The sequence below is a fragment of the Larimichthys crocea genome, unplaced genomic scaffold, assembly GCF_000972845.2.
Source record: "Larimichthys crocea isolate SSNF unplaced genomic scaffold, L_crocea_2.0 scaffold327, whole genome shotgun sequence".
Taxonomy (NCBI): Eukaryota; Metazoa; Chordata; class Actinopteri; family Sciaenidae; genus Larimichthys; species Larimichthys crocea.
The window spans coordinates 33,768-48,041 of NW_020854317.1; the positions used below are offsets into that span (position 1 = coordinate 33,768).

Genomic DNA, 14,274 nt, shown 5'->3' on the forward strand with positions numbered 1-14,274 from the left:
CTATCCTAACTAACGAGAGTCTATGTATATATGTCTAGATCTATCCTAACTAAAGGAGAGTCTATGTATATATGTCTATGATCTATCCTAACTAAAGGAGGAGTCTATGTTATATATTATCTATGATCTATCCTAACAAGAGAGGCTATGGCGGAAAGATGGATAAGGACGGACTTTTAGGGGGAACATTTCATTTTAAAAAGTTGCCCGACGGCTCGTGGACAAAAACAAGGCAATTTGCACAGTTTGCAAAGCCGAATTTAAATTCCACAGAAGTAACACGACTTTAACACACCCTTCAAAGCAAAACACCCAGGCTACACTAACAGGAGTGTGGCACTCGTCAGTATTATTCCCATTCTGGCTTTTCTCATTTGCACTGTGCACCAAGCCAATAAAATGAATGAATTTAAAATTATACTTTCTCTGTGTTTATCTACATTAATTTGATCATTACATAAATAAATATTCATTATAAGCTTCCTCAGAAAAATGCATTTAATTTATTGATACATTTATTGATAGATTAATCGCGATTAATACAGAAATTTTTGCGATTAATTAGTTAATTTTTTTTTTAATCGATTGACATGCATAATATATAGATATATTATATAGTATATATATAGATATATATATATATATATATATATAATATATATATATATATAAAAAGAGAGAGAGAGAGAGAGAGAGAGAGAGAGAGAGAGGGAGACTATGATGACATCACTGCTGATGTCACCACTGAGTATGACGTGTACTGTACACACTGACTATGGATCAGTAGCTCATCATATCTGAACTGATGTGACTAATAAATATTCAGTTCAAATGTTAATGTGTGATAAACTGATGTGTCGACCAGAAATGTTTGCTCTGTTTTTTACACTGTCCACATAAAATACAATTTCATTATTACTTAATGTCATCTGATCCAAATGTGACTAATAAATATTCACGTGTGAGTGTGATAAACTGTTTTGTTTTCATGAGATGTGTCGACCAGAAATAACTTCATAAGGTAAATAAACATTAAACATTTAGTAAATCTATAATATTCATTTAGTTAAAGCATGTCTTTATCAGTTTCAGTGGTTCAGAGCTGCGATTACACTCATTTAATGTGTAATATGTTTATATTAAATGTGTTCTACATTTTTACTGACATTTATTCATAAAGTATATTTTACTTCACAGCCTTAAAATGAACTGTAAATGTGTGTAAAATGTGTCACCGATCAAAGTGAGTAGATATCAGTTTGAGTTTTTTCACTGTGAGTGTGCAACATGTGAATGATGCAACTTTGCTTTATAATAAGGCGATGACAGCAGACGACCAACATGACTGTTTGAAGCTCTTTAATGCAAAGCAGCAATTTTTTCAACAAATTCCAACAAGACATGAAAAATGTGTGTGACTGCACACAGTCATTAACAACATGCTGCCGGTGAAGTGTGTCGAACATAAGCCCACGATGATGAAACAAACCCAGAGCATCGTGTTTAAGATGGGACACAATGTTTGGATGTCATCAAATGAAAGAGAGAGTGAATGAAGAGAGGGAGCAGAGTTAGCGAGGACCAAGCACTTCATCATAAAGACGTTATTCAGTCTATGTGGGAACAAGCTTACAGTTCAGATAGCTCTTAGTTCCTGCACTTTTTAAGATAAAGACTTTGTTACAATCTCTCAGCTTTTTAAATTTACGGGCACCTTCATAAATGTCAGTTATCTTAAACTTCTCATAGGGAGGAATGATCACTTCCTTCTGGTCTTTATTCATTTCATACTCAGTCAGATCAGCACCAAACCAGGTCTCAATTTGAAAGCAGGTTATTGTACCAAATGAGTATAAGTCTGTTCTGAGAGAGCTGGAGACAAACATACCAAACCGAATTACTTGATCTTTGGTGCCAGTATAATCATCTTTAGTTCGTCTGTAAACAGTGCGAGGTTGCCGATTAGGATTCAGGATCTGTAAGGCAGATGTCAGCAGGTAATGTAAAGAGTGGTATTCGAACAAGTGGTCATTGTCTTTATCCCCATATTTTTTTCCCATGGTTCTAACTGCTTCATTGAACGGCTTGTACGCTATTTTATCTGTATAAATACAGATTGCTCGCACTTGATCTTCAGTTAGAGGACCAGTCTTCTTAAAATGGTCTTGAGTGCACTTCGTTACATTTTGTTTTTTCCAGATCTGAGATTTCTTTTCTTTCTCAAGGTACTTTTCCTTGACTATGGTCATCATTGCGTCTCTGCAGCCAGAGTACATGTCGTCGACTGAATTTAGTTCCATGCTCAACTGGATTTTTTTGGGGGCCTAAAGGGTAAAAAGAAAAAGAAGAAGAGATAATGTTAATCATGTTCAAACTGTCCTTTATTATCACGTGTCTAATTCAAACCTAAACTAGATGGTAAAGGCATTTCCTGAGTGATGCTCTGAAACAGGAAGAATACTTGCATATGCATAAGTTTGCTATTAAAAAGATATTTTAGAACACAACATATCACAGTGATGTATCAGATCAGATAAGGAGTCGTGATCCTTGTCAGAGACAAAGTCCAACTTTAGTAGAGTTAGCTGCAGATGAGTTTTATTATCTCCCATGGATCAACTGATTTCTGCTCTACAACACTGTTTATACACACACATAACACAGCTCCATATTTCATCTCTATCATGTGTCAAAGTTTTCCAAGCAGCTGACTCCTGCTCCTCTCCTCCTTTAATGGTGTATGATATGATACTTGGCACTGAGCCATACCTGATCCAAGCTGCACTACTGTCACTGCTGCAGGCTGAGCACTTTGTCTGTTTCATGCATTCAATATTAATAAAGACAATTTGATTGTCCAAACCCAACAGAGAAAATGAATGCAGTCATTTTGACTTTATTAGTACTGTTACAATAAATAGTACAATATATATAAATTGTATAAAAAGTTTGTTAGTGAATTTAAATTAAAATGTTGTATTTCAAATGGATGGAAATTAGTGTAATATGTAATTGAAATAAATAAGTCCTGAATTCCTGAATGTCCACTCACCGCCATGGAGCCTTCAGGTGACATCCAGCAGAGGAGTAACCACAGGGGAGTGATGATCACCATGTTTCCCTTCATCACTGCAGTCAACTGTACACACTGTGGACATGTAACACACACACAGTATATTCAAACACTGGCTTGGTAAATGCTGTTTCATCAATTCAAATATACACAAGACTCTCTGAGTTTATTCCAGACTCACCGGTCGTCAGGATGAGAAGTCGTGCACCAAGTGAAGCCCTCTGGTCAAAGGTCTGACTGTGTGTGTTCAGGACGCATGGTCCAATATATATACACCTTTGAAGGTCACCCCAAAGAAAGGAGGTGTTATGTTTAGTGAACAGAGTGTAACTGATCAACTTCTCTTTTCTTACGAAACTGAAGTGATGCTGACGAAGTGTTTAAGGTTGCAAAAAAAACAATGAAACAACAAAAATGATTCTGAACAAGGAAAAGTACCACTGAAATAATAAAAGCCAAACTTCTACGACTAGTGTGGAACATGATGTGTGGTACGTTTGGTTAAAAATACTAAAACAATAATAAACTAATGACTGAAGGCATGTTCAGTGCTGCAGAACAAGTGCTGAAAGACTTTTGAGTGACAGTAAGTGAGCCTTGTAACCTTTAAGCCTGACTTCTGTGGGGGGTTCTGTCCACCACTGTGGGGCCAGAACTGAGAAAAGCCCTGACCGAGATGAACAACCACAGGCTCCCCTGAGTTATGGGATAGCTTAAGGTTCAGAGGAAAACTTCAGTTTGAAGGCAGGAAACAGAAGTTCCCTTCACTGCAGACCAGCAGGAAATAGTTTTTAAACTAGGTTAGTAAAATGTTCATCTTTGGTTCAGTCTAACAGATGACAAACACTGATGTATCGTTACTATTAGAAGAGCTGTAGTGGTACATGTAGTTTAAAGGGCCGTGCTGTTATTCTCTATTTTGGCACACGGGGAACAGCTCTTGTCCAATCAGATCACTCGGTCTGAATTTCCTGTTGTATATGCCTCCATCTTTGTAGACATAACTTCGCTGTACAGAGTTTTCACATCACCTTGGATCTCAGTTTAACACCTGGACGTACCTTTGCAGTAGTTTGGAGCCAATCAGGTTGCAGTATGGCACTGGGAGACAGTTCAACCTCTGATATATTTCACATTCATAGATTCTGGATATTTCACTGAGCTACATGAAGTAAGAATGGTTCAATCGTGTCCTAAGGGGATCTTCAGATCAGAGTACAGGTTAGAGTTCAGGTGAGGTTGAAGAAGAAGAAGTCTGACCTGAGGAGGTTTTACTTCAACCTCAGACAAACTGTTACGTTCCCCCTCTCTGTGTTCTGTCGTCTCACCTTTCTCAGGTGTTCCTTATCGGTGATCCCGTCCACTGTCGACACTAGGGATGTAACGATGCATGGTGACACGATTAAAAATCAGTAAAAATACGTGACGATTCGCACGGGTTGACAGAAAAATTAAATCTCGATTCTTTGTGAATGCGTGAGAAGTGGGATACGTTCTTTTTCGTCTTTTTTTTTTAGAAATAGGTTACATTACAGAACGAGGGAAGACATGGCAACAGTAGCAAATAGCTTTGAAATAGAGGATGCACCAAGCAGTTTGAAATCACCTGTGTGGCGGCATTTTGGATTGGAGAAATGGACAGACAAAACTAAAACAGCATGTAAATATTGCAAGAGACTGCAAACAACTGCAATATGCAGCAGCATATTAGCCGCCACCACAGTGAGAAGCAAAGTAACGTTACGCCACCTTGTGAGCGAAAATTGCAGAGGGTGCAAACCACCGTGACGAGAGGCTTTGCATCTCCTCTCCCCCATAACAACACAAGAGCACAAGAAATTACCAGGGCAATTGGTTATTTTATTGGAAGAGAATCAAGGCCATTTTCCGTCGTTGAAAATGAGGGCTTTCCAGCCAAGATACCGCATCCTGTCACGACAGCACTTCAGCCAGGTGGTCGCGCCAAAACTCTACCAGGAAGTAAGAGCTCATGTGGTTGATATTCTCCAGATTTAAGATATTGAATTACACCAGTTAACACCAGTTTACTTGTGAGACTGTTTCTAAAGAAAGGAGATATTTGTCATGTATTTTGTTGTTGAAGATGACCATGTAAGTTGTACTTTTATAAGAGAACACAAACTGTTTGAGAGTTTCTGTAAAGAAAGCACCTAAACATTTTTTCCTACAAATAAAAAGATAATTTTATTTGGTCATAATTTGTCTGTAGTTCATTTTGATTTAAAAAAAATAAATTGTGAGAAAATCATATCGTGAACAAAAAAACGTGAACCGTATCGAGTCGTGAGTCGAGTGTATCATTACATCCCTAGTCGACACTCTGGGTTGCCAGATATGAAACACATTGGACTCAAACACAGAGTGCTGCATTCATGGAAGATTGAAGTGTGGGATTTTCTCAGGTTAACTTGTGCTGTAAAACAATCATTAAATAACGTTTTTTTTCTCTGACTATCTGTGCTCGCTCACCTCAGTCCTTCTCTACGTCTCTCGACCACAGCACTCACTTCTCTCTGGACTCAGACGTAGAAGCTGCTTCATGAAATAAACCATGTTGAGCTTGTTTTGAACTTTATTTCTGTTCTATTAAGCATTTTATGATTCACCTTGTGTATGTGAGCTGCCGCAACAAGTGTGAGATCATTAAAGTCTGTCTGATCGTATTCAGGTTCAGTGTCTTCAATCACACAACCTGCATGAGTCTGTGGAGGGAGATGTCCTTCCGATGCTTTTAGACTGCAGTACACATTCTAACCACTAGATGTCAGTGTGGTATATGTTACATAGCTTCTTTAACTTCATGTGTGAATAATGAACACTGAAACATTTACAGACAGACAGACGTGAGCAGTAATCATTCCTTTAAACATAATATTCATGGAAATATAGCATATCAACAAGGTCAACAACACAAAAGAGCAACCACGTGGTTCAAACACTGACCCCAGAACCCCACCGGACACGTCTCTGTCACGTCTCCATCATGTCTGTTTTGTTCCATCCTGCATCGACTTCAAACCCACCGGGAGCGTTTCTCCCTGGGGTGTTGTTAAGCTCAGTCGGTAGAGCATCCGCTCCATGTACAAAGGCTCAGTCCTTGCGGTGGCCTAAGGTTCAAGTCTGACCTATGGCCCTTTGCTGCATGTCATTCCTCATCTCTCTCTCTCCACACATTCCTGTCACTCTTCAGCTGTCTCTGTTGAATGAAACTCAAAAAGCGTGTTTGTGTGAATATGCTACGTGCTTCATTTGTTTCTCTTTTGTCTGAAGAAATCTTTTTCTTCACTTTTCTTATTCTAAAACTCGTTAGTAGTATTATTTCTTGATATGAAAAAAAAAGCCTATTAAATAATAATAACAATAATATTTAATAGCCCGCCCACCCCGTCTGCTCTCTGGTGACGTTTTCTGACGTCACCTCATTATTGATAATAATAATAATGTGAAAACACCAAAACTCTCTGGAGCTCAGGGGAAGGAAGAAAAGAAAAGAAGAGGAGGAAAAACACAACAAAGACAGAGGTACAGTAAAGATGATGTCATGTATTTATTTGTCTGCTGCTGAACCATAGTAACTTTCAGTCTAACACAGTTTGATCAACAGTAAATATAGTTATCTTGTTTTAACGTCAGTTCACGTGATGGAAAATAATAATTCAGGTAACTCCTCCCACCTTACATTTCTCAGGGTCATTTGTAAAGATTAGATCTGTTCACAGGAGTTTACATCTGTCTACATGTTTATTGACATGTGGTTATCTAACGTTTGCTCTGCTTGTAATAATCAATCAAAATGTTTTTCATTTTCCACAACTTCATATATCAGAGGTGTATGGCTGGTTGTTTGTTGTGTTACAGTTCATATTGTCTAAAGTGTGATTATAGTGGTAAAGTGCACATCATTCATGTTAATACTTCATAACTTAGCATTCCCATATGTTATATTATACTGCAGTTTACTGCTTTGTTGCATTCTGAAAATCAGTTCACTGTAATGACAATAATATTGAATCTAATTTGCATATCAGAAATAAGTGCATTGTATATGATACATGTACAGAATAGGGGAAATCATGCCTCTCTTAAGTTTTTAATTTTTATTATTTTGTTTCATTTTATTCTTGGTATCATGTGTTTTTATGATACTTTGATACTGTAACACACGTCACACACTCCTCTTATCAGATGTGCTGTTGAGATATCTGAATTTCACCCTGCCAGTCTTGGGCGGTCACCAGTTATCTCCACTTTAGCAACATCAAGCGATCCTTCTTTTGTCTCCACATCTTGTTTACAGTTTTTATTTTGTGAGTAGTTCAATCTTATATTCTGTATAGGCTATTTATATAAAAATGTATATTGATATATATATATTTTTTATTATTATTATTTATGTATTTTTGTACATTACCTATTTTTGTTTTTATTTATTTATTGGTATTTTTTATTTTATTATCTTTGTGTTTATTGTTTTGATTGGGCAACTTGTTTTGTAAAAATAAAATAAAATGTCCAAGACAAAGCTATTTAGTTTCTTGTGTGTTTGTATGTAAATTGGCAGTGCTGTGATGCAAGAGGGACACCGCCTTAAATCTTGCCTAGGGCACCAAATTGTTTAGGGCCGGGAATGTGTCTGACTGTGGCCAATACATTATTATTGACAATGCAGTAGCACAGAGACTTCAATAAAGTTAGTCAAAGGCAGGCTTGAGGTTGCCAAGCAACCAGGGTTAGCTGCAGGTCAGAGCAATTAACTGCAGCTGTGCTCTGTCTGTGTATGAGTGACGGCTGAGAGACACAGAAAATCTCTAAATGAACCCCCTCTGACAGCCTTTCTCCAACACACTATATAATAAATGTCATTCAATATTTTATTTAAGTGTTGTCAGTGTTCTTAGACCATGATCATTTTCTATTCTTCATTCTCTTTGAATCGTTTTACTGACTCGTCTTGATCTTGTTTTTTGGATTTCATTTCATTTATTTGTTTTAATAATTCTTTTCTGATAAGAATTGCTACCCCTCCTCCTCTACGCTCCTTCCTCGACTTATAAATGAAACTGAAACCTTCTGGTGAAGCCTCTGTGAAAACTTTGAATGCGGTGTTGTCTTTTGACCACGTCTCTGTTAAGAGAAAGATGTCCAGATTGTTTCGTTCTATGAGATCAAAAATCATTTCTGGTTTGTTATTCACTGACCGACAATTGAGCAACCCCACCTTCACTGCTTTACCCTCCTGATCTTTTGGTTTTGCTTTAAAGGAAATGGTGAAATGATCAGATATTCCGTCGTTCTGCACAGAGAGACCAGAGATATCAACATTTCTGGACATGACCAAATCCAGAATGTGATTCTTCTTGTGTGTTGGCTCATTTACTTGCTGAACAAGGTTATTGTTTTCCAAAAATTCAAGAAACCGGGATGGAATGAATTCGGGAGTATCAACCCAGATATTGAAATCTCCAGCCACAATGACGTTGTTGTAGTTTCTGTAATGATCCAAGAGACTTTGAAACTCTTTCAGAAATGCCCTGAGTTTTGCCCTTGTAAGGTATTTTGAGGGGCGATACACATTGATGAACAGGATCGGCTCGTTCCACGTATCATGTTGTAGAACTCTGGCAACGTATTCAAAGGTTGTTATGTTAGGTAAGTCATCAACCTGTTGGCGCTCTTCATCCTCCTGATCACTCTCTTTATCCTCCTGATTACTCTCTTCATCCTCCTGATCACTCTCTTCGTCCTCCTGATCACTCTCTTCATCTTCTTGATCTCTCTCTTTATCTCCCTGATCATTCCCTCTCTGCGGCTCACTTCCTGTCTGTTTATTTTGCTGTTCTTGTTCTTTTTGACGTTCAGCTTTCTCGGTTCTCTCTTGTTCTTTTTTATGCTCAGCCTTCTCAATTCTCTCTTGTTCTTTTTGACGCCTAGCCATCTCTATTCTCTCTTGTTCTTGCTGACGTCTAGCCATTTCGATTCTCTCTTGTTCTTGCTGACGTCTAGCCATCTCGATTCTCTCTTGTTCTTGCTGACGTCTAGCCATCTCGATTCTCTCTTGTTCTTGCTGACGTCTAGCCATCTCGATTCTCTCTTGTTCTCGTTGACGCCTAGCCATCTCGATTCTCTCTTGTTCTCGTTGACGTCTAGCCATCTCGATTCTCTCTTTTTCTCGTTGACGTCTAGCCATCTCGATTCTCTCTTGTTCTCGTTGATGTCTAACCATCTCGATTCTCTCTTGTTCTCGTTGACGTCTAGCCATCTCGATTCTCTCTTGTTCTTGTTGTTCTGCCACATCTACCAACATTTTCCTGTACATAAAACAAGTGAATGTTCAGTTAGCATCATTCAACGGTTGCCAACACAAACATTTTACCCTGAAATAACATTTATGTAAAGGTTGTAATAATTTATGACAGTAATAACTAATTCTAACTTCTGTTTGCTAAATAGCATGTTAACTTTGGTATCTGAAAGTGAATATTTGCACATGGTGAAGTAATTGATTGTAGGTCATTGCTACACTGCTACAATTTCTCCATATTCTGTTAAATGTCATCCGTAGAAGCAAACTGACTACCCAGATGGACATTAAAGTTTCTATGGATGTTTTGATGACCATGAACACCAGTCAGTAAACTGACATGAACTCCAGATGCTGTTCTCAGATCAGCAGAGGAGAGTATCTTCATACCTCATGTTGTCAAACTGTTCTCTCAGTTCCCTGGTCATCTTTAGAATGGCGTCGGCTGTATCTTTCAGTGATTGGCTCGCTTTAGTCACATGATTGTTCTTGATCGCCTCTTTCCAGTTGTCAACCGCCTCAGGAAATGCAAACGCCAGTCCAACAGCTCCGCCCACCACCTGATGATGAATATGATCAATGCATGATTTATTTGAAATATTATCAGACTGATGACTCAAGATAAACTCATGTGCATTCATCAAAATCAGAAGAACTATACACGTGTATGTTACTGAATCTTACCATGGCGCCTCCTTTAAAGGCTGTTTTAACTCCAGTTGTTGACATCTGTTTGATCAGTCGTTTGGTTGCTTCAGCAATAAAATTTTGCTACCTTTCCCCCTCTTTTGAAATGTGAGAAATGTTAAAATAGCACACGAATAGAGAAGTACAACACTTGTCATTATGTTGAAGATGGGTTTGGGGATTGGGTTGAGCTGCATGTACATGTCCATGTTCATGCCTTTATGAGGTGAACGGTGCAACATGTCATGAAGTTTGCTAAAGCCGATCTTCATCTCCAGTGCACTTCGTCTGGCCATGGCTCCCAGAAGTTTAGTCATGACGCTTCGGTCCACTTCATCTAGATCTGCAGAGGGACTAACCTTCTTGATCTCTGCCTTCAGTTGATCAAACAGCTTCTGGATTCTTTGTGCAATGTTGTTGCTCTTCTCTTCTATCTTCTCAGCCTCTTTCATGGTATCACTTGATACAAAGTGTTCAGTGAGTTTAGTAACCACAGACATGGTGACACCTACACCTGTATACACTCCTCCTAATAGACCTAAAAATGGAGCAGCTGCTCCACCGGTGAACAAAGTGGCTGCGCCGGCACCGAGTAGACATGCAGCCCCAACCACGGACACTGAGTTGCCGATACATTCACCACCGTTACACATATCCCTGAGTGACTCCAGCTCATTGGCCAGTTTCTTCAGCTGCCTTGCACAGCACTCCCTCTGATCGATCCAGGAGAACATCAGCTCCAGCAGCAGGTCAGCGGTGGCCATGATGGAGAGATGAGATCAAGTCTGAAAGAAGACAGAGGACAGATTAGAGGACAAATAATCCATCTCCATGACAACAGAGCAAACTACCTGCTGACGAAGACCATGAAATACAAGTGAGAGCTGAAAGTATAGAAAGGTTTCAAAATGTCATTTGTCTTTAATCATACAGTGGTCTTGTCTGCCAGCTTGTGACTTTAGTAAAACAAACGCTGTTAGTTCATGGTTGGCCTGTTGTCTGCCACACCTCGCTGCAACCTGTTGTATGGTCTTGCTTCCTGTGGTCTCCAAATAAACTTGCATATTGAGCTCATCTTCCTTGACTGATTGTTGAGAGCCGGCCCAGTATATTACAGATGGGACAGCTCATTAACAAATGAACATTACCGGTCAGTGGCAAAAAAGAAAAAAACACAGAAACACTAAACAAACAAAACTGTGTACTTCCTTTGGTCATCCATTTATACAGTTACAAAGTGTAGAATTGCAGACTCATAGACTCTAACTGTTGAGACCAGCCTATAATGGCTGTTTCTGGGTCAGGAGGAAGAAGGAAGGATGCTGGTAAACATCAGAGTAACAACTGGTAACTGGTCCAGAGCCAGAACATATGAGCCAGTGTCCCATCAGATTGTTTGCATTTAATAGAGAGTGGTGATGGGGAAGGGTAGAATGAATGTAGTTTAGTAGTCTGTGTATGACCTTACATTGGATTAACTGGAATGTATTCTCTGAAGACATTTAGTCCATGCACCCTCTGAAATGAACACACCACTTTCAGTCTCACTGCATGACAGTGGAAGTGTTTTGTGAAGAAATCAGATGGCTACCAGTTTGTATTGGACAGGCTAACAGGGCCATGCAAGAAGGTGAATGAATGAATGAGAATGAGTCGAAGGAGGATTTAGATTCATATGTGGACGTGTGTCTGTGTAGCAGAGCCACTGCATAAGTCCCCTGTGTACTACATCACCTGTGTGTCGTCAAGGTCACCTGTGGGTCGTCAAGGTTGATGTGGAGAAATTGCTGAAGTCAAAGGTCAATGGTGAGGTCAGGAGTTCAGAAAGTGTTCAGGAGCCTCTGATGCCTTATGCTGTATTATTTATTGACACTTGGCCAAGGAAAATTAGAGACACTCTCAAAGTTCATCAGAAGTGCCTGAGTCTGTCTCACATCCTGCCCAACTTGTGTTGGTGGATAGACTTTAAACCCAAAGATAACGCCACAAATACAACACACCTGGAGACACAGACGTCTGTTTATGCAGATTGGAACGTTAACAGCAAGCTATCTATTATGTCTAAGAAGGCAGCAATAGGTCTCTTCGACCCTGGCCACCACAGAGTTGAGATAGACTGGCACCTACTGTTCCCAACCAAAGCCAAACAACTAAAGCCTAAAACACACTGCATGCGAAACGGCTCTGGCACGGTGACGGAGCCGATACGTTTCAATGTTAGTCAATGTGTCAGCTCACACAGTCTCCGTCCCCGCTGCGTCACAGCTCTGGAACGACTGTAGCGACCGGCAGCCCTCTGCAACACATACACAGAGCTTCTATTTTTCACGGACGCCGGAGCACGGCGCATAAATTCCGCACAGAGCAGATTGTGCGGGGAAGGAAATCAGCTACAAAATACAAAATAAAACCCCGGTTGATTTTCAAAATAAAATACTCTGTGTTCACCGCGGATCGAGTTTCATTTCAAGAACACTCTCAAAGAGACTACAGCCGGCAATATCGTGCGATTATGCGTGAATTTGCGAGATCTCGTGCATTCTCGCGACGCTCGGTGGCCGGCGGAGACGCACCTGAGCGCATCACAAACGGATCATGTGAGTTGGCGGATGGCAGAGTACGCAGTCATTCCGGAGCGGAGCTGTTGTGCAGCCGTTCCGCATGCAGTATATTTTAGGGGTAATACTGCTGAGGACCCCAAGGCCCACACGTGACCTTGTTTAACCTAAGGATAGAAAATTCCATAACAGAGGTCACCTGTGGGTCGTCGAGGTCACCTGTGAGTCATTAAGGTCACACATAGACAAACACTAGAACTAAAACTTGATGCATGGAACAAGAGAGGAACACACACCAAAGTCTGATTCAGTCATTGACTGAATGTGAGGGCTGCTACAGTCATGTCCGAGCCTCACTGATTACTGTACAGAACCACAGCTTCAGAACTTTATTCAAACTGGATCAGATTTTATTCACATTATATTTGCTGCGGTTCCCTCTGATGTCCTCCTGCAGAGGCTGTGTTCAGCCATGTTCACTGGAAGGTAAACACTGACACTAACTCAGCTCGATCAACATCCACAAGTCAGGAAGTAAACAGAACTCTACTTCCTGTTTACATTAAAGACTGAAAAAAGAAAATAAGAGATAAAGAAGTATTTAAATATTAATTTAAGCAGCAGTTAATACAAAATCTCTGCTCAAAGATAGAGTCTAATTCAAACAACAGTCTAAGGAAGAAGAAGAATTCAAAGTTATGCCTCAAAAATAAACACAGAGTAGCTACCAGTCTGTCAGCAGACTGAAGATCTTTAAAACAAAGGAGCACACATATAGTCCTCAGATGCATTACATATTGTTATGACTGTGGTCTATTCTCGACCCCCAGGCACCCCTAGACTGGGGTATAACACATATAAAGAAGTGTGTTTATGGAGCAGTTTATACTTTAACAGCAGACATTTATAGACTTCATGCAGATATTTAGAGAAAGATGAGCAGCACGAGAAGCAGACAGAGAAAAGAAGAGTTTCTTACCTGCAGCTGAAAGTTTGGTTGAATAAAGTTAGGAGAGGATCTGCTGACAGACTGACTGTAAACTGTGTTTGTTCTTCTGACTGACTGCAGCTCACTGCCTTCTTCTCTGCTCTTTAACTTGCAGCCCACTTTCTGTAAACCATGTGACTTCTTGGTTGGGTGGAGCTGCAGTCAGAGGCACATGTTTATTTTTCACCCTGTGGTCTGTGATAAGAACAAGAGGCGGTGGCAACACACACATACAGTGAAGTAACTGATTGTAGCCCCCCCCACCGGAAAAGGCTGCTCAATACTGTTTCCCTTAGTTTAGACCCGCCCACAACTCATCGATTGGCTCTGCCGTTTCTTATCTGATTGGCCGTCCCTGTTGTCAGTTAACAGCAGCAGGACTTGCACACCGGTCTGCCCAGGAGTCCCAGTTAATCTGCCACTGTAAATTGGCCGTTTGTTCTGCTTGGGTCACGTCAGCTAGAGGGATTGTAATATCAGAGCAGGTTTCATTTACATTAACATCTGAATCGGTGTACATGTGCGTGCGTGCGTGTGCTCTCAATAATCTTGTGTAATCTAAAGTGTCTTTGAGTTTTATTCTAAGTGTTGATAAATAAAATGTATTGTTGAAAGGCAGCAACTGTTTAAAAACACCAACAATGAA

The 14,274-nt window shown here is 39.9% G+C and overlaps 2 protein-coding genes across 3 annotated transcripts; both read right to left on the reverse strand.

Annotated features, from left to right (window-relative positions):
* Positions 1 to 1,344: 1,344 nt before the first annotated feature.
* On the reverse strand, positions 1,345 to 4,638 carry LOC113744955 (ecto-ADP-ribosyltransferase 4-like). The gene is made up of 3 exons (XM_027276227.1): positions 3,255 to 4,638; positions 3,053 to 3,148; positions 1,345 to 2,324 (listed from the first exon to the last, which is right to left on the reverse strand). Exons 2-3 carry the CDS (start codon positions 3,125 to 3,127, stop codon positions 1,614 to 1,616), a joined length of 786 nt encoding a protein of 261 aa, XP_027132028.1. The 5' UTR covers positions 3,128 to 3,148; positions 3,255 to 4,638; the 3' UTR covers positions 1,345 to 1,613.
* A 2,887-nt stretch (positions 4,639 to 7,525) lies between these two features.
* On the reverse strand, positions 7,526 to 13,777 carry LOC113744956 (apical junction molecule-like). Of its 2 annotated transcripts, XM_027276229.1 has the most exons (5): positions 13,620 to 13,777; positions 12,937 to 13,209; positions 10,080 to 10,867; positions 9,786 to 9,955; positions 7,526 to 9,402 (listed from the first exon to the last, which is right to left on the reverse strand). In XM_027276229.1, the coding sequence occupies exons 3-5, from the start codon at positions 10,122 to 10,124 to the stop codon at positions 8,007 to 8,009; spliced, it is 1,611 nt and encodes a 536-aa protein (XP_027132030.1). In that variant the 5' UTR covers positions 10,125 to 10,867; positions 12,937 to 13,209; positions 13,620 to 13,777; the 3' UTR covers positions 7,526 to 8,006. The 2 variants fall into 2 exon arrangements, with proteins under 2 accessions (XP_027132030.1, XP_027132029.1); XM_027276228.1 differs by lacking the exon at positions 12,937 to 13,209.
* Between the last annotated feature and the right edge of the window lie 497 nt (positions 13,778 to 14,274).